We start from the raw sequence: 24,553 nt of genomic DNA, 5'->3' as shown, positions 1-24,553 counted from the left end.
CTGGCTCGGCATTAAGTCCCACTTGCCTGCAGCTGTCCCTTTCACTCTCCAATCACTCCTTCACCACTAAAACACATTCTAAACCAATGCTTTCCTCTTTGCAAACTGTATGCCCGACATACTCAATATGTGTCACTCAATGGTATGCATCCTTTTCGACCACCTAATTCTTTGACCTGATTCCGAATAGAGGGGATGTGTTGTGTGGGTTGCTGTATGGCTGAGAAAGTTGGTTCTTCCTATGGCATATCAGTGACATAAAATGCAAGAGATAGAACATACACCCATCCTTACCTTCAACATATCATAACACCCACGAGTGTCATCTTCCTATACTAAGTGCGATTTGAAGTAATATTGAAATTCAATATTAACAAACAAAACACAAGTCAATCCTGAAAATGTGTGTAATAAAATTCTGATTTTCTGATGGTGGAAAACATGTATAAAAAGGGAAAGACTACTAATATTAAAATAATGTTTCATCACAATACATCTTTTATCATGATTATGTTGTTCAGAGCACATATTATTGAGAAAACATTATCATCCTAATATATACAACCTGATCACTGGCAATTTAGCATGGGCATACATCAGCACACAGTATGCCCACTCCATGCCATGCATGCAGCATAGAAGAATCCCCCCCATCCCCTGCCGCTGGTTAATCCTGCGACTGGGCCAGTACCATGTAAACCCTGTGCCTTTATAACTTGCCTAGACCAGCAAGGAGGTAGGCATCGGACATAACGAGAACATTTATTGAACAGCGAGATGTACACCACAGGTCTGGTGCAATGTGATTGCATTCAATGTGGGATTGTTGTTTTTTAGGCATGACATTTTGTGGGACTTCAAAAGAAAAAAAAACATGTTTTGTTTTCACTTCTGTTTTGAGGATTCCCCTGACGACATGTTGAGGCCCTTGAGAAGGGCTGCATTTTAGGGAGGCGAGAGCGACCGTGATCTTAAGGGGTGAAATTCCACATCGGTGGAGCTGGTGCACACTTCTTCCGGTTCAGACTGCAGTTCTGCCGGAAGTGCAGGTGCTCCGGGGTCTCCGGGCCTCGGAAGGATGGCTGAGAACGCGGCACTGTGCGTTGACGTGCTGCCTATGCTTCCTTGATCCATCACAGGCAGGCTCAGGGAGTGGAGAGAAGCAGTGATGCAGTTCTGAGATGACAAACTCGACTCCCCTTCCGGGTGCTGGAGGACGGCTGACGTTTTACCTACTTCAAAGAAGCTGCTGGTGTTGAACCAGTTAGGAAGGCTCTGTGCTGTTCCGTGCGGGCTGGGTCCACAGGCACTACAAGTTGGTTCTAGAATGCAAAATGAGAACTATGATTGAGGGTGACAGCTCTTGGTAAAAGGAGGCAGACTTTTTCAAATGCATGCATAATTAACTCATGGTGTCTGTAATAAACCTTTCCATACTATCAGCATCCGAAATACAAAAAATGCAATTCAAATAAATAATTCAAAACATTACATCATTTCCAATAAACTCCAAATAATCATACATTAATTAGGCTTTAAAGACCTATCCTGAGGGCCGTGTCGGGAGTTATGGCCCCAGAAGACCAAGTTAAAGGCCTAAGTTCGTTTAACAATGTCTTCAGGACCCATAACCCCCAGTATGACCCAAGGGCGTGGTCTATAAAGCTATTATGTTCCTTAGAAAAGTGAAAAAAGAAATGTAAAACAAAATATATATATATAGGGAATCTGCCTGGAATGGATGCTGGGAATTAGCTACTTCCCAGCAACCACTTCCAAACGTGATGAGGAGGAGGGGCACGGTTTTATTAGCAGGGCCACATCTGCCATATGTGGACTGGCAAAGGCTGCAAGCAACGGGGGGGGGGGGCAGGCATCAACCCCATCGCCACCCTAACAAGGAGGGAGGGGGCAGTTGATTTTGCATACCTGGTCGCGTCTTTGAGGTGCGGCCCAGGAAGGATGAGAGCGGTGCTGGGAGGATGGCCTCCATCCCCCTCCCACAGAAGGTAAGGAGTGGGGTGAGGGCGCGGTCATTTTTGATAATCGGGCCACATCTTTTAGGTGCGGCCCGGACAAGGTGGAGAGCCGTGCTGACAGCATGGCTGTCAGAACGGCGTTCCATAGAAGAGGTAGCGCTGCGCTGACAACCATGTCAGCATGCCTCTCAGCACGGCACTCCCTCATCGCAGGCACACCACACTGACAGCAATGCCTCCAGTGTTGCATGGCTTTCAGCACGCTGCTTCCTTGATGACAGGGAGCACCGTGCGGACAGCAATGATGCCAGCCTCTCATGGCTCTCAGCGTGGTGCTCTCTCTCATCATGGGAGCGACATCAGCGCTGCCAGCCTGTGGTAATGGCAAGGCCTCCCCCCATCTCAACTCCAGGCTATTTGAAATTTGAGAGTCATACTGGCTAGTATAGCCAGGAAATTGGGCAATGGGGGAGTGCCACATCACTCCCCTGGAACACAATAAGCATTCTGTGTTGGCAATGTGCCTAGAACCCAAGTATGGAAAATGACCACGACATCTCAGATCCTTCCAAGTAACGAAGGATGCTGACAGGTTTCCTGCATTCAAAGGATGAGGCCAATATATTTCTACTCACTACTAGGCCACATGTAGTATGTCATGTAGTCACTGACACAGATGAGGATAAGAACAAGGGTTTGTTTGTGTTTCTCGGTTCTCTATTCCGGCCTCCTTCACTCTCCCTTTCTTCCACTCTTGAATCTCTGTTATAGGATTCTAAAGTTCAGTAGAACGTAACATGGTATTGGACAACTAGGTTTCAAATACGCAAGGTAGTACAAAGGGACACGCCATACAGCATTTCACATAGATTGAGATACATTTAGTGGCTATTATAAAGAGTAAAGGACTGAATCACAAAAACGTACAATTGACTTAAAACTGGAAAGCCATTTAGTTAGTGACTTTGAATTTTCTTACAAAATAAAATTAGCCAGGCAATCATCGTCAAATGTGGTAATTCTTCCAGCCATTTTGAACCCCATAGCTGACCACATCTGTTATGAGATGTGCACAATTTTGTCTGTGATTTCCATTTTTTCCCTCAGTGCCATTTTGCATGTAATGTGTTTGAAACATGTACTCTATGGATATGTTACATGCATTACATTGCTGCCATCTAGAGGTTAGAAGGTAGAGTCACACCTTGAGAAGTAATGATGCTTTGTTACAAGCCTATGGTTATGTTAATATGTGTTTATATTGTGCCAAATCATCACTGTAGTAATATAAAAGCGCCTATCCTTGTCCTGCCTGTCAAGACCAAACATTAGTCTGCTAGCAATAGGGTACAGTAAGAATGTGGGGAAGTGGCATTGGATGGGGGACGGTAGAGGATGCGGACCGAATGAGATGATTCAGAAGGGAGAGGATGTTTGCAATTAGTCCAGAATAGGTGTACTCAGTTCTAAAGAGACGAGACACAATGGTTTATATGCTATAGCAGATTTCGAGTAGTTTAATGCGCGAGGGGAGCGATAACGTGCTTAGGAAAACCCGGAAGATATGCCGGCTTAAATACCCGGGGATGTCTATTTATAGTACTAGAGGTACATTCCAGAAAGATACATCTTGGACTGCCAAGCGAGAGCCAGAAGTGGCTTAGTTCAAGAGTAGTGTGTTTACAAGGGTGAATGTTTACAATAAATTGAATTGGTTGTTTAATATAGGAAAAAGAAAAAATAACCACTCAATAATTGTATCCTGCAGTATTTTGCTTGATATATTGTTTGTTTCCAAAATAGTCCCAACTCTTTTTGAAAAAACGAAAACCTACTCAAATAAATAAACAGGACACAGAGGCCCTTGAGGCAGCGTGTACCTTCTCTGGGACTTTTCGGGCATTGTGAATGGTGCTTCTCAGCGCGCATTGCCGTTCGCTACTGGAAATGACTTTAATTTGCAAAGCAGCCATTTTAAGGCATCTCTAAAGAAGGCACTTTCGTAGGTCCCATGCTAAAATTGAAAAGAAACCTTGATTTTAAGCAGGTAGTGGGCCTCTTAATATCTTGTTTGTACAGCTGCAGTGTCCTATCAAAGAAGGGTCTTAGTTGCTGTTTCCTGTCACAGAACAGGTAGGCCGTCTCCAACAGGCAGACAAACACAAGCTTTGAGCTGGAGGTAAATCTCCCCCCCCAGTTCCGGCCCAATTACAGTGGTGCAATTTGGCCTTCAGGATCCCCGGGAGACCTTGTAGGTCGGTCTGTATGGTCTGCTGAAAACCTCTGCTGCAGAAGAGATCCCAAACTTTAATCAGTTGTCCCACGGTGTGATGTAACGGTGTGATGTACCTCAAATCCTTATGCAGCTTGAGCTGGTGCTAGCCTGCATTTATGTCTATCTTTGAGAAGATGTTGGACGCTGCGAGGTCTGCAATGATCTCATCCAGCGTTGGTGTGATGTCTTTCCCCCGGATGATGACAGCATTCGGGAGACATGTCAAGGCATATTCAGATCTTCCATCTGTGAGACCCAGGGTGTTGGCTCTGTCACCTCTTCGATTATACCTGCTTTTTCCAGCATGCGGAAAGGCTTTCTCTGGTGTTGCACCCCCTGTGGCTCTATGGTTCTGTCAATGTGTAGCTTGATCACCTTGTCTTTTCAGCACCCGATCGCCTGGAGCAGACTGGGGTGCTTTGTTAACAGGGCACGTATGTCACTGTTGTCACAGATGAATTTGATTAGCCCTAGGTCCTTCGCTGAGCTCCAGCTGAGCAAGCACTCAATGCCTGCATTCACGACATGCATCTTGTATTGTATCGTCGGTCCACCCCTCCTGCTGAGCGCCCCCTGCCGGTAGGGGTTTCCTGCTGCCATATACGTACTGCTGGGTGCTGGTGTTCTTAAGCGTTGGCTGGGGCTCCATCTGCCGTAGTGTCTTGCGGGGGAATCACATTCACTGATGATCCGGTGTCGATTGTCATAGTCACATCTTGCTCGCCCACTTGCAAGGTGCATCGGGGTCTTCTCATTTTTGTTTGCTTCAACCCTTGCTCCAGCGTGGATATCAGGTCGATTTTCCCTTTCTTTTCCCCGGGCTGTTGGCCTGCAATTGTTGCCATCATTCTGTCATCTTCATCTCTGGATTCTGCCGACCAGGAGTCATTCTCACCCTAAACCTCTCATGCTTTTGCCTCCGGTGTTGCTCTCCCATTGGCTCTCCAAAGTACCTGATGACTGGCATACTTTGCAATAGTGATCAAGGCGGCCATATGCGCTGCACGTGGTGCCCTGTGGCGGGCAGTTTTGTTTACCATGTCACTGCTCACTATGCCATCCGCAGTCTTTGGGGCCTGGGATTCGGACACCCCCAAACTGCTGTGAGAGCCCAATGAAGGCAAGAGCATACATACCCATCTGTGACACGCTTAAATGAAGCGAAGCCTCTGTCAAATTGTTGTCCTATCCTGTCACTGACAAGAGACTAGCAAGCGGCTGTAAAAACAGTGGTTGTATCATGATGAAGCCAAGAGGCTAGAGCAGCCTCCGTGAAACACTTTAAATATCCTGACAAAGAAAACAGTGCAGGAAAGCTTCTATACAGCACTTGTTGTATCCTGATGAATCTATGAGGCTGGGAAAGCCCATGAGTGACTGTGCATTCTGAGAAGGAGTGCAAAGATTGATTCCAAGCCTCAGACTGTCGATACAGAGGAGTACATAGGTTGATGCGAAGCCTCAGAGACTGTCAACCCTGGAAATTAATACAAAAGCTTCTGCCAACTCTCTGGGAACATGCACTAACTTATTTATATCATGTGCAAATGAAGACAGAAAAACCTGTCTCAAAACCCCTGGTGTATTGGTTTTCTGGAATGTAATTCATAGGATGAGGAAGTGGCAAGACAGCTCTTACCAGCTTAATAATGGTGGATCCCAGATACAAGGCTAGACATGCAATTTGAGGCATGCATATGCAATGTGAGGAGCTTGACACATTCAGATGTCATTTTGGTCACAGGAGTGTAATTTTCAAACCCATGTGCATATGTGCAGTGTGACCAGAGGATTTCAGTGTTGTGGCCGCAATCTGTAGAATTTCCTTAGGTTCTGACAGGACACAGTACATGGCATCAGTTCTCAGTTTTCTGGGAATCAAACTAGCTAAAATATATGTTCTTTAGTAAAGAAGACAGCAAACTTGGGCTGCTCCCTTAAGGAAAATATTAGCTTTTTCGAAGTGCCCTTACTCAACACACTCTGCTTAGGATTCCCTTTAGGACTACCCCTAATCCAGGGCTCCCACAGTCTAACAAAGGAAGACATTGTTTCTGTAAGTCTTGATTATCATACAATGAAACTTGGACTCTATTTTCGGACTGCAGGCTCCAATAACCCTAGACACTCCAGTCTTTTTGCTGTATTTATTTCACCTTTCATTTTTAAGTCCTCAATGTCTGTTCACACACACAAAGTGTGCCCTTCACACGCCACCCTCATTTTCCACAAATACTTATCTTTACACAGCGCTGTCACTGCCTAGTTATGCATGTCTGCAAGCACCATGCCTCCCTGTTGCTTGATTGTTCAGCTTTGGCTGCCACTCCAGAGTTTCCCCTAGCTCTCTATAGGCCAACATACCAGTGCTCCAGAATAATCCAGTCCCGTGACCTGGGCCCCACTCTAAAGCAGCAACTGCTCTACCAGTGGCAAAGAGGAGATTCAGAGAACACAGGTGCCCCTTTGACAGCTGCTGTGACAGTCAGCTTTCTACAGCACAGCAGCCGCATTTAAGCTAATGTCACGTTTGGTAACACAATGACACCTTCTCCTGTGAACTCCCTTTGCACTCACTTTATCAAACATTTGTATGCATGTTAGTCTGTATGTTGTGAGGGGTCAGGTCTTTCTTTGCTTACTGACTGACATGCAGGCTACTGGGAGCAGTCTGCCTTCACTGTCTAGCTGCAGTAGGAGCAGATTGGCTCCAGTAATACTAATTTTAAATTATGTGTCGTTTTAGCAGACAGCGCAGCGGTCAAGCGCAGTGGGAGGGAGCCTGTTGCGCCGAAGTTTTGCTGACATTGCGCCAAAGTTAAGCCCCACTGGGTCCGTCTGGGGCAAGGATGGATCAGACGGGCCCAGGGGCCTGCCTGTTAAGTATTACTCGAGGGAATCATTGCTTGATCTACATCCTTTAGGAACTAATTTGCCCAATAAGTTTTCTATCGTCGCATTAAAAAATGGCTCTGCGGTATGTACTGAGGATCGTTTACTGCACTCGTTTTTGTTGAACCTGCAGTCCTTACCTGCGCATGCTCCTTCTATCGGAAGGATTGTGGGATGTAGGATTCATGACGGAAACATGGTTTTCAGAAGTATTTGCACCAGCTCTTGTTCAGGACCTCTGGGCTGGTTATAAAATTATTTGTTTTGACTGTGTGTCTCCCCACCCTGGTGGGGGTGTTACAGTCATTTTTAGTACTGCTCTCCAGTTCTCAGCAATTCCACTGGATCACAAACTGAAGATGGAAGCTTTATTAGTCTGTCACATGGTGGCAACATCGACTGTCTGGCATCTTGTAGTGGTGTAACGGCCAACCGGTCCCTATACAACATTCTTGAATCTGTTCCTAAATCTGGTGGTGGCTCTTCAGGTCAAATATGCGAACCTGGTTGTGTTGGGAGACTTTAATATGTGATGTAACCACCCTCTTCTATCCACGTTAGCCCAGTTTTGTGAGGCGCTGATGGATCTGGGCCTCGATCAATATATAGCCAAGCCTACCCATGTTCAGGGTGGGCTATTGGACTTGGTTTTTTCAGTGGTACATAGTATTACTGTTACTTCAGTTAAGCAAGTAATATGGTAGGATAATAGCTTTATTGCCTTTAAGGTAAGGAGATTTGTAGCACCTACCAAAGCATCCCCAGTGCTGTCTTTGAGATGTAACTGGCGCTCGGTAGACCCTCAAGGACTACGGTCTCTGATCTTGGATAAATGTAAGGTTTCTAGTAGTATTAATCTGTCCTCCCTCTTGCTTATTATTAAAGAGGTAGTCGATAAGGTAGCCCCTCTGAAACTGGTGCAGGCACAGAGGGATCCTTCTGAGCCATGGTTTACCAACCAGCTGAAAACCTCTCGTTTGCCCGTGAGACAAGCTGAGCGTAAGTGGCGACACTCATATGGCCTGACTGAGAAAACAACATTGCGATCAATGGTCAAAAGCTACCATCAAGACATTCTGTCTGCCAAACAAGCATTTTTCACCCAGAAAGTGGAACGTGCATTTTCCTCAAGGGTCCGGCCTTCTCAGGCAATGTGATTATTTGTCTGATTTCTTTATTTCTAAAGTAGAAAATATCCATCAAGCTATCTCTATGAGAAGGCCTTGTAGAGCAACCTCCCTCCGACACCCACTGAGAATATCACACGGGTGTGGGCAAAATTCCCTATATTCTCTGCAGAGGTGTTTGCACAGGTTGTTTGTCAGCTGAAGTCAGCTGCCCCTCTGACCCGATCCTGTTGGCTATGCTTAAAGCAATCATACCTGGCATGGTGCCTTGTGTTACTGGTGCTGTGAACCTTGCTTGTCAGTCAGGCTCAATTCCAGCCGGACTGAAGCAAGTTACAGTCATCCCCTTATTGAAGAAACGGTTCCTGGACACATCAGTGTTAGCCAATTTTCGCCCTATTTCCCTTCTCACTTTTTCTATGAAACTACTTGAATCACTGGTCTCACCTCTTCTCTTTTTTGGAAACGCCTCTATTGTTTGATTCCTTTAAGTCTAGATTTCAGCCGGGGCAGGACACTGGGAGTGTCCTGGTGTCCGTTATTGATGATCTGACGATGCTGGTGGATCAGGGCGGTGTATGGGCCCTGATTTGGCTTTAACTATCGGGGGCCTTCGACACTGTCGACCACGCAATCCTGATATCTTGGCTTGCAATGGCAGGCCTCTCTGGGTCGGTCCTGTCATGGTTCACCTCTTTTCTGTCTGAAAGTAGGCATTCACTGTTAATATCACCCTTTTAATCTTCGGCACGTTCCCTCACCTTTGGTTTTCCTCAGGGCTCTACCTTGTCCACCATGCTCTTTAATATATATGTTCAGTCGTTAGTTCACCTCATACGCTCCCACAGGTTACTCTCGGGTCGACAACACCCAGATTCTGGCCCAACTGGACCAGGCTGGGTGGTTCTCAGAGTTGTATGAATGACTCTCTGAACCAGTTTGTGTTCATCCACTTTTCCACTGCAAACGACCAGGGAGAATGCTGTATAAATGTTTGCCATGGGTTTTAAAGTAAACTATGTTTGGAAGATGAGTGCGAGAACCTGGGAAGAATGTCTTTTATACTTTTACAAGGCCGGTTAGTTGAGAGTTGGACTTTGGGAAGTGACCAGTGTTTACCATTATTCTCTATGTGTGAAAGAGGAAAATGATCACGATGGGCCATTAGATTGTTACAAATGGTGGATTCATCTTGAAAGGGGGATGTTGAGTCTCACCCGATGGACTCAGGATATCTCCATGGAGGTTGTCTCCCCCCATGTGATCCTCCCGCAAGGTCAAGAACAGGTAGTGGCTGCCGTCCCCTGTCCACAAGGGAGGAGGTCATCGTTGGGAAAACAGTGATGAGTCCATTGGATTTATCACAATTTCCTGGGTTTTGTATAGCGTGAAGATGGCTCTGAAGCAACAGAGCACTGAACAAGAAGGATGCACTGAATACCATGGATACAATTACAAGGTTAGCCTACTAAGCGTTCATTAGGAAGTAAATGGAGAATGTGGATACAAAGGATCACAGGCAGGGAAACCAGGTTAGGAGGAAAAAGCGGACCCATTGTTAATCAGCTTGTTGGTGGATACCTGAGCGTTTCACATGAGCTGAGCGTCCTATCAGCACTGTTCCATCCCTTGCCTTCTGTTATCTTCACATTCACCATCAACATTAAGCCTTGGCCTGTCACACCCTGAAAACCACACATTACCATTATTATTTCTGCATACTAATGGGACTTTACAGGACTTATGTCTACCTGATTACCTGACATTGTCCAGGTATATCAGGGTCATGTTTAGCAGTTGTGCGTGCGGGTCTAGTTGTAATTCCCTTTCCTCCAGCCAGACCTTACTCTAAAAAAGCAAACAAAAATGTAAACAGGAGAGAATGCTTATGATGTGTATGAACACGATACAAATAAAATATCATAAGTATTTCAGAGTGCGACAAAGCAAGGGAGGGGAGGGGAACAAGGGAGAACAAATCAACGATCTTACAAGGCCCAGTGACATTGAGAACGCACAAGTGCATGGGAAGGGAAAGGGGTGCAAGTGCATGGAAGGGGAAGAGAGGAGAGTGCGGAACAGATAAATAATAATACATACAAATAAATAGATAATAGAGGCAATAAACAGTGGTAGTGCAGTCAGCAAGTAACAAGTGCAGTGTTTACGGCAGCAGACTGGGTAGGTCTGAATAAGTGCAGAAAAGGAAGAAAATGGGTGTGGCCAGGGTCTGTATGGGTACAGATATAGTCCCCATTTCAAGGGGTGGCCAGGTGGCAGTGCAGGAGGGTGGCAGGGTGAGCAGGTACCTGGGCCTAGGGGACAGAGGGTGGGCAGGTGCACAGTGCCAAGAAAGAATAGATCAGCAGGGCAGAGGGGGAGCGAAGGCAGAAGCAAAGAGGAAGGTCTTAAGGTGCTTCCGGCACCGGAGATGGTTCTCCTCATGTTTTAGCGTGGCACAGAGGCTATTCCAGAGGGAGGCCCAAGCCGAAGACAGATCTACCCCCAGCTCCTTTCTTTGAAAAACGACTGACCCTGAGGGAGTTAGAGGTAGAGGAACGAAGAGCTCGAGAGGGGAGGTATTTACAGAGGGATAGCTGAAGGTGCTTGCTGCAGTGGGGGTGGGAATTCTGGCTACGATCATGTTCAGCTAGTGGTGATTGGCCAATGAAACAGAGTGAAAGGGCATTTAATCTCATTGGTAAAATCAAAGTAAGGGCAGTGGACTGATTATGAGAAGGAAAGGGAAGATAATCAGAACAGGAGTATTACAAAATAGACATCCCAGATTTCAGAAAGCGCACAAATAGGCACAAAAACATTAATAGTTAACTATCAGAAGACACTAGAAATAATAATAATTCATATTTATATAGCGTTACAAACCCTCAGGCAGCTGAGCACTGCTTATTATTACCCACGGTGTGTGGTGCTCATTTATCAACCTCTGAAGGAAGAAAGGCTGAGTTTGACCCTGCCGGGTTTCGAACCTGCGTTGGCAGGCTCTGCACGAATGTCAAAGCAAGCGCTCTACTCACTGTGCTATCTAACGGCTATAACTTATACCTAATGAGGAATTTCATCACAGTATGTTCTTTCCAGATTTAAATGTCCCCACTCATTCAAACTTGTTTCAGATGGGCTGTCCTAGGTCTAGTGGGACAGACTAAGGACAATTCTTATGCCCTGTGATCATTACTACAGCCAGTGGTGTCGTTTGGTGGCCCTGGGGTGTCTGCAGCAGTATCAGAAATGTAGGAGTTGGGGTTTGATTTGTGAGCCTGAGTGCCGGGTTTGCTGTGTTGGTTAGGTATGGCATTGTCTGTGCTGACAGGAGCTGGCAGTTCAGCTTGTTACCATTCTAAGATATCTGCTGCCACTAAGACCTCCAACTCAGGCTAGCGTCTTTGAACAGCAGCTTGTACACTGCACCCCCACCTTGCTAAGGAATGATTCCCATCTGTGTGGTGAGGAACATGCCACCTGGACCCTTGTCAGGAGGACTCTCAGCAGGCAGGTCAGCACGCAGTCAGGAAACCTTCATTGAGCAGGTCAGCCCTTAGTGATTGGGTGTCTTCCACTGGCAGGACAGGTAATGTGGGGTTAGGTTGTGCACAAGAGTGTCTTGGCAGGTAGATCTGCCAATGCCAATGGAGTGTTTGTTGGGGCATGTGTACAATGTTTGATTTTATCTTGCACAGTTTGCTTGCTGAGAAATGTAGTCCTTGCTGGGATAGTGCACTCCTCACAGTGCCAAAGGTGCTTAGTAAACGGTTGTGCAGGTACAAACACTGCCCTATAGTTGTAAACAGCAAAAAGAAAAATGGGGGCATGCCTTTTTTTAGGCATTTGACAAAGGTGGAAGGAGAGACAGAGGAGGAAGTAGTTCGTGCTGCACGATATTACAAAACCCTTCCGAAATTACAACTATATTATGATAAGGCATAGAATGTTGAAATCCTTAAGGTATACACATTATTTCATGAAAAACAGATTGAGGGTGAGGCTGTATGCCTATATCTATGCATGGTATTTGTCAAGTGCAAACCTAAGAGGAAGACCATTCTAAGATATCTGCTGCCACTAAGACCTCCAACTCAGGCTAGCATCTTTGAACAGCAGCTTGTACACTGCACCCCCACCTTGCTAAGGAATGATCCTCATCTGTGTGGTGAGGAACATGCCACCTGGACCCTTGTCAGGAGGACTCTCAGCAGGCAGGTCAGCATGCAGAGTCAGGAAACCTTCATTGAGCAGGTCAGCCTTTAGTGATTGGGTGTCTTCCACTGGCAGGACAGGTAATGTGGGGTTAGGTTGTGCACAAGAGTGTCTTGGCAGGTAGATCTGCCAATGCCAATGGAGTGTTTGTTGGGGCATGTGTACAATGTTTGATTTTATCTTGCACAGGTTGCTTGCTGAGAAATGTAGTCCATGCTGGGATAGTGCACTCCTCACAGTGCCAAAGGTACTTAGTAAACTGTTTTGGAGGTACAAACACTGCCCATAGGAAGTTGTAATCCTTAAGGTATACACATTCTTTCATGAAAAACAGATTGAGGGTGAGGCTGTATGCCTATATCTATGCATGGTATTTGTAAAGTGCAAACCTAAGAGGAAGACAACAGAGCACTGTACATAGTGAATGCACTAAGGGGAGTCATAAGTAGGATGTGGGGAAGCAGAAGCAGCTGGGATGGAGGATGTGGGGGGCTCCAGAAGAGGGGAGGGAGAATTAAGGTTGAGGGGGGCAATCAGCGATTGTGTAGAAGTTCCTTAAAGAACAGTTTCTTCAGATCCAGGGATAGGATGTAATGGGCCAGTCTGATCTGTGCTGGTACCTTGTGCTAGGGTCTGGCTGTGTAATTTGGCATCCAGGTAGAGTGGTGTTACTGCTTTGTAGGTGATGCAGGCTGTCTTGAACATGGTGCATGCTTTAAAGGGTAGGAAGTGCAGTTCCTGGAATGATGTGGTTGGGTTTTCCAAGTCCTATGGTGAGGTGTGCTGCAAAATGCTGGATGGCTTTCAGGGGGGCCAAGGTGACATCTCAGACCTCTTTTAGCAACGCATTGCCAGTGTCACGGTGGGAGATGACCGGGGCTTGGAGAACTGCTCTGACACGCAAGGCAGGGGTACAGGGCTGGGCGTTGCATAGAAGCACAAGCTGGTACAATGCTGTATGGGTCTGTCTTCTTGATGATGTACATTTTGAATGAGAGGTCACAGAGGATGATACAGTGTAAAGACTAAAGGCCCGGTATTAACAGGATATTATGGGTGGCCGAGAGCTGGTAAGTTCCCATATCCGTGGATTGCCTAAATCACTGATATTTTTTCCAGCGTTTCTACTGGACCGGCACACTTGTAATGAGTCCCTTTGTGTGAGAGTTGGGACATACATCCAGAAAGCTTAATTTCTGCAGCAAATTCTGGACTTAAAAGACATCTACACTAAAACAGCCAACTACACTCAGGACTAGGCGACTTCCATTTTAACAAGCATTGGCAATGCCAACAGTTTGGGTTTTTGTGTAGGCATGAGAAAGGCACTTGCCAGGCATGGCCATAGTGGTATTTACGGGCCATTAATGGGAGCAGAAGCAAAATGGTGTGAGTACCAGGGCATGTGATAGAAGTGCCTAACAACTGCTCAATACTTATTGTAAGGAACTCATGGTGGCAACAGTAAAGACAGACACAAGTGATTACAGTTCAAGGGTGTTTATTAAACTTTATAAATGGGTAAGAAAAACGCCTAATCTAAACGTAAATCTAAGATGGGAGCAAGCTACGGCCATCCAATAATAATAATGCAGTCCTAGTTGCATCTTGTCAAATAAAAAAGGGCCTACACTAAAAGAAATCTATTGCTAATCCTTACCCCTAAATTACAAAATAGTGTGGGGTAATGTTCACCAGAAAAGAAAGAAGTGTTCACAAAATGATAAGTTAGGATGGTATGGCTGGGGTCCCCCTTCACCACGTTTTAAACACGGGACAAGGTGGGACTCCTGAGCACAGCACACTCCTGGGCCTCACCAGCACGAGGATCACAATTTCATTCAATGATACCAGGACCTCAGGGGCCAAGTCTCTTTTCTACAAATTCTCTTGCCTTAGAAGGCCTGCTGGACCAAAAACAACAAACAAAATTTCCTTCAGTGATCTTGCACATTGGGCGATTGCTCTTCACCCCTTGAATCTCCCTCAGCCGGGCTCTGATCCTTTTTGCAACGTGGGACTCCCTCCGTCGGGTTCACTACAGCCTTTAACTCTTAATATCAACACAATGTTCTTGGGTGTATCGGGTTTCACCCTGATTCGTAGGCATCCCTCAACTGGGTTCACTTTTGCCAATTTCACAGTTCACTTTGCTTCATCACGATGCAGGATTTACTTCTCTTAGCTTTTCCCTTGGCATCCCTCCATCGGGTTCACATAGCCTTCTTTAACAGTTCATTCACCCTGATTCGCAGGCCAGGTTCACGTTTGCCAAAAACACAGTTCACTTTAGTTTTAAAACAATGTGGGATTCACTCTCATTTGCTTCACCTTGGCATCGCTCCATTGGGTTCACATAGCCATCTTTAACACAGTTCATGTCTAACAGAGTTCATGATTTGCTCATCTCATCAGAAAAGCAGGGTTTCCCTTCCCCTAGCTTTCTTTTGGCATCCCTCTGTGGGGTTCTCACTTGCCTTTGCTCTCAATGCTCACAATCTCCTCAGAAAGCGGGTGTTCCCTTCCCTTAGCTTTCTCTCGGCAATGGGCGAGATACTTTCAATTGTACAAGGGATTTGACATGACCCTTGTAGGATCACTCTGACACCTCATGCCACCCTCTCCTAGCGCCTTCTGGTACTTGTAGTTTCAACAAGAACAAAAGGGGCCAGCCAGAGTCTTTTGAATGGGCACTCCTGTGTCGCCTGACCACTCTGCAGCTGGCCCTTCTCTGGGCTTTCTCCAAAAGTTCAAACACACACATGTTCTTTGTTCACAAGTGCCTCGTGTTCATATAATGTTGCTGATTGCAACCTTGGACTCAACACAGTTTGGTTTGCTATCAGCTTTTTCTGACTCGCCTTTCCGCCTAGGTTATCAATGCGGGAGGCCCCAGTGCACCACTGACATTTGTTAATCCACATGCCAGGTGTAAATCCCGGTCTTAGGCTGAAAAGAGAAAAGGCACTTCCCTCCTTGTCGTTCTTTCAGCTTTCGCTGTCTTTCTTCTCCATTTGAACTGCCGTCCTGGAATAGCTGTTTCCTTGTGCAGTTGGCCTTGCTTGTAGTGTGCTCTCGTGCTCTGCCTTTTATCCCTGTGGGGAAGGTAAAGGGCCGTCTGGTGTGTGTGGTTATTGTTAATTTCCTGACTCTGCCTGACCCTTGTGTTGGGACATGTCAGGTAAATGGCTCTGGTGTTAATCCGTTGTCTGTCAGGGTGTAAGAAAGTGTTTGTGTTGGAAATGGGTTGGGGTAGAGTTTCTGAATATCCTACAGGGTAGGATGTGGAAAAGGTATTGTAAGGAAGGGGGTAGCATGTCTCACCCTTCAGCGTCCCACCTCCACTCCCCGAAGACCCCTCATCTAGGTGATCCTCCCCCACTGGTCCACCCTCAGGAACTGGATCCAATAGCGATGGCCGTGTCCTGGCCACTTGGATGACAGATCCTTGGGGACTAGTAAGTGAGACACCTACAGGTTCCTCATATTATACGCAAGCCAAGACTGTTGGCTTTAACAATGCTTGTTCTTAACAGGACTTCAGTGAAGGGCATGTATGATGTGTATAAATTGAGTGGCTGAACAAAGACATGGGTAAGACCTATCTAGTACACCAGTAGTGGTTTACAGCTCCAATTGAGTCATCACCTCTCAGATGACTGCTGTAAAAAACACTGGCATGCACTTCTAGCACAAAGTTTGATTGTAAGGCTTGAGTAAAGCAAGCTCAAGGAGTTCCTACGAAGATGTTCGTTGGGCACAGAGGGGCAGGATCTTGGTGGGAATGTCCATAGGGATTAGCATGACCATGGGCAGTCAATTATTGGGCAAATAATCAAAGAACACCTACAAATTGTGTGTCCCTCCACATTTGCCTTTTCTCCCTATCTGTGCCCGAATGCAATTGTTTCTGCTTATAGGTAGCGTAGTGCCACCTAATAGTCCACACTAAAAATGAAACAAAACACCCAGCCACTTTGAGGGCACTTTATAAACTTTGATACAACAATCTAATCCAATTCCACATATTAATTCCACATACTCCAAGTTTTATGTTATTTGGCACAGAAAAAAAAATGGAATTCATTGCATGTTTGCCAGTGGCATTTGGTAAAATCATTTGAGGTAATCAGGGAACTTTGTGGTGACCATTATCCATTGATGCTTACTATGCAATGGGAGCATATTCAGTCGATTACATCAGCTTTCCCTCAGATCAGTGTGAGGTTAATCCTCAATGTAAGAGAAGACTGAAATGGGCTAAACGCGACCCTGGGACCACACAGCATGAATTTGTGTCCCCAAATTTATATTTAATCCTGCCCATTTTTGACAACTTTGAGTCTCCAGGACAAGTGACAAAAACGTACGAGGAGCATGTTGCAATTTGATTTAAAAATGAAAAAAAGGGGAACAACAGCTGGTTTGACAAAGGATGCAAACAAACTAAGAAGTATTTGCTGACAGTCCTGAAGGACCCGGCTAGTTGTAGGGGAGAAATTATTCAGGCCAGGCCCAAATACAAACTAACAGTAAAGACAAGGAAAGCATTTTTGGGGCTACAAGCTTGGGAAGAGTTGTTGACCGCTGTTTCCACAAATTACTCCAAAATATTTTGGGAGTTTGTGGCGGGAGGTCCGCCTTATAAAAGGAGCACACACTTAGGAAAACAATTGTTGAGGCAAAGGGGTGGGTGGATCAATTTTTAGCTTTGTATGGGGGCCTAGTAGAGAGGCCTACTGCTGGGATACGGGGTACAATGATCCATTTCTCTTTAAGGGAAGTAGGAATCACGATTAACCAGCAAGAAAATAATTGAGCGCCTGGCCCAGATGCGGTTCCTGCAGATTTATATAGGGGTGGAGGGGGGGGGGTGGATTTATGGGCCCTGTTTAATATATGCTTTAATGTATGTTTGTTGTATACAGGGGAACTTCCAAACTCGTGGAAGAACATAATAATATACCCAATATTCAAAAACAGAGATTGTGGGAGTCCACGAGCATACAGGCAGAGATCACTTTTGGAAACCTCTTTTAAAATAGTTGGTTGCATGTTGCTGCGTCTTATTGAGACCTGGATTGCCGCTGAATCAATGCTGGCAGATGTACAGTATGGATTGGACTTAAATTTATATTTGGCGGGGGCTCATTCTTTTTTATATGAAGGGTGAACCAATCTACCTGTTCTTCATGGATCTAAGCGCTGTGTTTGACAAGGTTAATAGAACCAATCTCTGTACAGTGCTTGGGGGTCCGAGTGGGTTATTGAGGGTCCTGCGGTTGGCACCAGGGCGTGTGTCCGCTATGGGGAGGAGGGACAATGCACTTATTATTTTGATGTGTTCACAGGAGTCTGCCAGGGACGTGTATTGGCCCCGATTTTGTTTACACTTTATACAAATGATCTCTATAAAGCACTGGTAGATTCCAAGGCGGATTTTCTATGGGTGGGTAATAAAAAGTTCCCCTTTTTAGCTTATGCAGATGATACTGTTAGTATTGCTTAAACTCCAAATGCCCTACAGAAATTAATTAATATTTACACAGATTTTTGGGAAATTGAGACCTGAAAATTAGAACATTCGAATCAGTCATAATGGCATGTAGGGCAAGGAGAGGAGGAAAATAAATCGGGATGCATGGAATGTACAGTAATAGTTGTCTAATCCCAAGGGTGCAAGCGTTCGATTATCTAGGCATACAATTTAAAGAAAACTGGCAGGGAGCGGCACATATATCAAGACAGAGAACTAAAATGACTCAGGCATTGGGAGGGGTACTTCACTACACGCAAATGTGCCAGGGGAAACCACTAGGAACGATTTTGAAGGTATACAATGCTCAGACGAAGGCAGCTACTAATTATGGCACCTCACTGTGGGGGTATGAAAATGTAGCCATATTACAAACCACAGAAAATAAAATAAATGTAAAGCTATTGGGCCTGCTGAGTTTGCCAAAAAACTATGCAGTTCATGCCGAGATCGGAGCAAAATATTTTGAAGATGATTGTTATCGGGACCCATAGAACATTGGCTAAGAATATAGTTAGACCCCAGAGCATTTGTTACTCAGAATGTAGTCAAAGCCCTGTTTTACAGCACTGTCTGCCATAGGATAGCGTGGTTGAAGCACATCTCAGATTGCATAACCAAGATAAATGCTCCCAGCCTTATTAGACCAACAAACCTGTTGACTAGACAGGTGAGCAATGCTTATAAAAGGAACATTTGCACTTAAGTCAATGAAAGACATGAACTAGTAGGGTTGTTTTTGGTCTCAAACAGGAAACATGCTATTTTCGCGAGGGCGGACTCTGTACAATCGTACTTAATGCATACTTACGCCGCAGCTGATCACTGGATTCTGACTAGAGCACGCTTTGATTTGCTATTGTCGCGTGCTAATACAGTGAGCTCGCATAGCCACCCCAAGTTTTACAATGTCCATGTTGTGGTCTGCCTAGAGAGGACCTACTACATTAGGTGTTCTTGTGTCCCTGTTTTAGGGACATTAGACAACAGACATTGGAGTTAATCTTGAAACAGTGGACATTCACCCAGTGTCGACCAGCTCTAATGTTTTTGCTTCAGGCTGAGCCATGTGTTGTAGCCTGGGGTTTTCTTAATTACCTGCACAGGGCCCGCAAGCAAGAAAAAAATCTTCTAGAATGGACTTTTATTGGACAATTTTTAATGAAGAGATGACCTTTTACTCATTATTGTATATGTATGTTTATGATATTTTAGGTGTATTCTCGATCCATTATGAGTGCCTCAACAGTAGTTTTACTGGTATCAATGTTATGTTTTATTGTGCTCATGGTTGATGGATTATATCTGAATAAACGTATTACTGATTGATTGAATTCATTGTTAATCTGTTCTAGTCAATTTAATCAGGAATATCTGAACAGACTTGAAAAAGAGATACATCAATAAACTCAATGCACACATATATAGGACTGCCTCAATATTATGCGTGTGGACTAAGGCTATTGGTCTACTAATTACAAGGCGATTACTGAACAACAAAGGGAGCTTAGCCACTGAGGAATCTGCCCTGTTTATTAGTACTGATTGAGATGCAAGCAGACGACTCTCATCTAACTCACAAGGCCTAGCAGCACTGTTGAAGACATATTAAGGAAACGCACAAAACATGAACACACCATGCCCCATAGGCGGAACCTACACTGGTTATCCATCCAAGAAATACTTTGTTTCAAAGTAGGATCAATTGTTCACAAATGTTTATATGGAACCACCCCAACCTACCTGAAAACTCTTGTACCACAATACCATCCTGCTAGAGTATTGCGATCAGCAGGTAAAATACAGACTAAATTCCCCAGATAGGAACGTGAAAAAAGGTATAGGAAAATCTTTTGCTGTTAAAGCAGCAGAATTCTGGAATCTCCTGCCCACTACTATCACAGGTGATGACAATCTGACAATTTTTAAGAAAGTTCTGAAAACTCATTCATCCAGGTAGTCTCCTTGCATCAGCTGCTAAACCTACTCTGCCACTGTCTTGTCATTGATGCACTGTCCTTGTGCATGTGTTCAGTGACCCAATGCCTGTGGGCTTGTGGCGCATTATAAATACATTAATTAAAACAAATAAAAAAATCTCCATAAAAGATCACCTTCAAAAACATGTCCCAAAAAGACATGCCAGTCTTCAAAGAGGAGGGGGGATAGCAGGCAGCTCAGTTATTTGCCATTAGAAATTGGAAGTGTGACAGATGATATGCTATTTACTATGGCTTGAACCCTGCACTACTATGCAAGGCCTTAAACACTTGCATGAAAAGATGGTCTAACCCCATCCTTTCAGTTCCACCTGCAAATATGGTCAGCTGACTATCAAAAGGTTTGTTTTCATCAACAGTCACATTGGCCAGGTGCAAGTGTTCATTCTTATGCAGGCAGCTCAAATAAACCAACTCCCTCACGTTATCACAACGATTCTTACCAGTGACAAAAACGGTTAGGTTCTTGTGAATCAGGTGTGGCAGCACCAAGGTATTCTGCCTTACAAAAATTTTGGCTAGTATCTTCACATCCACATTTAGGAGGAAAATTGGATGGAAGTATTCACACCTACTGTGGTCCTTCTCAGGTTTCTGGATTAAGGTGATAGCCACATTTCGCATAGAGGCAGGGGTGTCTCCGCTGACTATGCACTCCCTAAATACCTTAAGCAGTAGGGCAAATAGTTCCTCACCAGAAGCTACATAAAACACAGCGGTGCAACCATCTGAGCCTGGTACTTGCTGGCTGGCATTTGTTTTACCTCAGCTGTTTCGAGATTCGACTTGGTCTTCGCAAGGAGGATCTATTTCGATGATGACGTTTTCAATTTCCACAGGATTTCTTGATCCACCAAAGCAATAGTGGGGCCCAAAGTAGTTAGTAAAAGCACTGCATATTAGTTTGCTTTTATTTAGACCATTCCCCTCATTAGTGATTATCAACAAAACTGTCTTGCTTTCCTTAACCCCAAGGAGTCTCTTAGCCATACTTTTGCACTGCTCAACCTCTCCCTGTACTCTGATTGAAACTTCCATAACCAGTCTCTGCATCTCTAAGGTTCCTTTCCAGAATTGCCAGTTCAATATGTCTCCGTCGCTTCACATGGGATGTGTAGCTCATAATCTTCCGTCTGTCTACCGCCTTCACGGCATCATAAAGTATAAAACAATTTGTAACGGCATCCCCATTATCTAACATGACAATTTTAATTTGCTCAAGGACATAATACAGATACAAGGTGCCTTTCAGTACATAATTGTTAAATCTCTACCTCCTCGCTTGGTGCCTACGCTGCCTTGAGAAGTCAAGCATAATTGAGACACCTGCGTGATCTGACACCACTATCTCTCCCACTACAGCACTCAAGATATTGCTCATCAATGATTTAGAGAACAGAAAAAAATTGATTCTAGACAATTTTTGAGCTGCGGATAAAACTGTAAGCTGATTTTCACTGCAAAACAATTACCAGGGGCCCAGTAACTCCTAGATGTCCTCCCTGGTTCTAATCCCCAATACTCTTATCTGCCACCATGACACATTAGAACAGACTTGTGCTTAACAAATTCTATCTTAATACCCTGTTCTCTCCTCACCATGTGCTCATACTTACCCCCCTCCCTAACGGTATCTTTCTCATTCCACCTTTCCCCTTTGGCTGTTCCCATATAGCAATTCCTCCTTGTTGTCCACCTCACTCCTCCTCACTGCTTCTGGCCACCTCTCTTCAGTCTTACTCTTCCTGTTCTTCCACCAACATCTTTACTGTCCACCACCAACTCTCTCAGGAGCTGCATATTCTCCCTAAAACCCAACTCTTTTTCTACCAGGTCCCTCATTACATAAGGTGGCAAGGCCTGTCTTTGCATATCCATGCTTGGGTGTGGTTCATAGATGTGTTGTAAGTCTGACTGGTTGTATTGACTTTGTTCACAGTCTCGCTGTCAATCCAATTTCTGGACCTACGAATACATGACCTAAGACTTGATAAAGGCGGGGGTGGAAATGCATATTCAAAGCTTTGCCGATAGGTCTGAGCACAGCAATGCTCCATGGTAACCGAGCCGGAATTTAATAGCAGGCTCTTGTTGTACAGAATTTACTCTAGATTTTAAGAGGAGGAATTATTCACTCTCCTCCTTTCATTGCCCTGACAAAATACTCTCTGGGGTCTACAGTACACTATTGCATTGTCGGAGAGAAGGCGAAGGACCCATAATCGTTTTTGGGGACAGTCTCTTATGTTGGGGATCTAATTTTGGCAGCTGGATTCACTTTAAAATTTGTCTTCAATGTTCATCAGTCATTCTACGGCAAATGGATGAGGTTCACTACATCAAATTTTCTTTGCATTGCTAGTCGAACAGCACACTTTGCTTCTGCTGATATAAAGTGCCTAGATCTGTCCCAATTTAAAAAGTCCAACCTTGGTTGGCGAGCCTTTTTGGTTCAGGTCAAATTGCTGTGCAATTCTTAACCTGTTTTTCTATGAGTACTTTAGGATCACCTACAGTTCCGTAAGTGACTAAAGACCTGGCTAAATACTCTGCTTGACAAGAAGAATCTAGATGTTTTTCTCTGCTTTCCAAGTGCCAGAATGCATGCTCAACAAATGCACCCTCAGCAAAGTGTGATACATTATCAACAACAATTAGAAACACCAACAAGAAGCTTGGACTTTTTAAAAGCTCCTATGGAAAAAAGTGAGAAGAGGTTTAATAAAATATTGAATGTGACAACGTGGTCATGCAATGTTCTCTAATTATGTGCTCCACAGGAAGTGATGTAGGCAATGAGGCGTGAATAAAGACTTCAGATGAATTATAATTATTGGTTGTGACATTTTTAAGCTCTCAGAATGCATAATGACGACTAAACCATTAACAAGGCCTCATGCAGAGTTAAGGCTTATGGCTGTTCATATTGCTTATTACTAAAATTGTCCATTTGCCCAGGCTATCCCTGACTACCTAAAAGAATCTGGCTTTGATCATTTAGTCCACCTTGGGAAATCATGTCTACTCTCTAAACAACCATTTCGATCTAACAGTGCTTCAGTGTCTGGCCCTTAGAGCAATTCACATGATGATCCTGGTGCCATGCAGTCTGCCATCTTCAGTTATTACTAACTCACTCTATACTGTTTTGATGATTTCCAATTCTATCAGGATGGTTCCTGGTACATGCATACATGTGTCTTAAACGTGCCACCATTGGCTGGATTGATCAGTTTCTTCAATGCTTTCCAACTATTGGTTGCTGATATGAGCTCTTGCAGTCAAGTCAGTGTGAGGGTGGAGCAGTTTGCTGCGTTTAAAAACACAGGCATTTCTCAGCTTATTCTTTTGGTTGTGGGGTAACAGCTGTCTTTGGGTGCCATGAAATGTAGTCGGCTGAATTGTGTTCAAACCTGGGATTGTGGAATTATGTTAGTAATACTCCTGGAGTCGCATTCCCCGTCTTTTGAGGCATGGAGGTTCATTAGTCTTTGGGTTCCCAAAGAATCGTGATGAGGGCTGGGTGGTCTGTAAGGGTCATGACGTTTTTGCCATAAAGGAATTGGCAGAGATGTTCATAGGGCCAGGCAAGAGCAAGGCTCTCCTTCGCTGACCATGGGAAATCTGCTTAAGTGTCTGACAGATTTGTCTGGCATTGGAAACGATGCTGCAAAGTGGCGTCTCTCATGAACCTCCAGTTTTTCTGTACAATAGAAGCACGAACCTTAAAGTTATGTTGGTGAAAAGTGATGTGAAAACGAAAAAGATTCAAACAAATAGGACTTGCATATATTCGTGCTTACAATGTGTTCATTGCAGTTTTTCTCTTGAGGGCAATTTGGTACACCATCCGTTCACAGAAGAAAATTGTGTTTAAAGATTATGCAACCTGTGAAAGATTCAATGTCATTTGCAGTATACAATGCCTTGGGGGTAAATGTTATGCAGAGCAGTCTATCAGAAAAACAAAGTTGCGATGGAACGAGCATCGCTCAAACATACGGAAGAAGAACCTTAAATCACCAGTGGCACAACATTTCCTGGAGGAAGGACATCATGGGTCCCAAATCAAGTTTCAAATATTGCAAGTCTTAAGTTCAGAGATGCAGGATGAGAATATCCCCAGAATATTGAAGCAAAGAGAGAGTTTTTGGATCGACCGTTTGGAATAATTTATCCCCAGGGGGATAAATGAAGAATGTAACTTAACTGTTTCTTGTAAATAATAATTTGTATTACCTGTCATTGTTTGACTACACAAACAGATGTGTATATTAATTATGCAGTCAGGATGTCTCCAAGCCATAATCAATATAACATAGACTATTGATCTTCTAAATTTGTTATGCTCTATATAATTTCGTTTCTCTCCAAAGCAATTCCATTATTTTTTCAGAATATGGCTTCATGATTTTCATGAAGGTTGCATTTATATCAGACGATAGAAACATCATCATTCCCCTTTTTGGGGATTTATTATCTTTCTAATGTTTCCTGCATTCACATTGAGTCCCATTACAGCGCAG

The 24,553-nt window shown here is 44.4% G+C and overlaps 1 protein-coding gene across 2 annotated transcripts in view; it reads right to left on the bottom strand.

The window, feature by feature from the left end:
* Window positions 1-475: 475 nt before the first annotated feature.
* BCL10 (BCL10 immune signaling adaptor) overlaps window positions 476-24,553 on the bottom strand; it is a 248,188-nt gene continuing 224,110 nt past the window's right edge. For both annotated transcript variants that reach the window (XM_069641697.1, XM_069641696.1), the window contains exon 3: window positions 476-1,322. In XM_069641697.1, coding sequence (XP_069497798.1) covers window positions 946-1,322 — 377 coding nt within the window. In that variant the 3' untranslated portion in view covers window positions 476-945. The remainder of the gene's footprint in view (window positions 1,323-24,553) is intronic.

The sequence above is a fragment of the Ambystoma mexicanum genome, chromosome 1q (assembly GCF_040938575.1).
Source record: "Ambystoma mexicanum isolate Mex_15411 chromosome 1q, UKY_AmexF1_1, whole genome shotgun sequence".
NCBI classification, from domain to species: Eukaryota; Metazoa; Chordata; class Amphibia; order Caudata; family Ambystomatidae; genus Ambystoma; species Ambystoma mexicanum.
The sequence above is the reverse complement of the archived record's forward strand: the minus strand, read 5'-3'. Positions and strand labels throughout refer to the sequence as shown.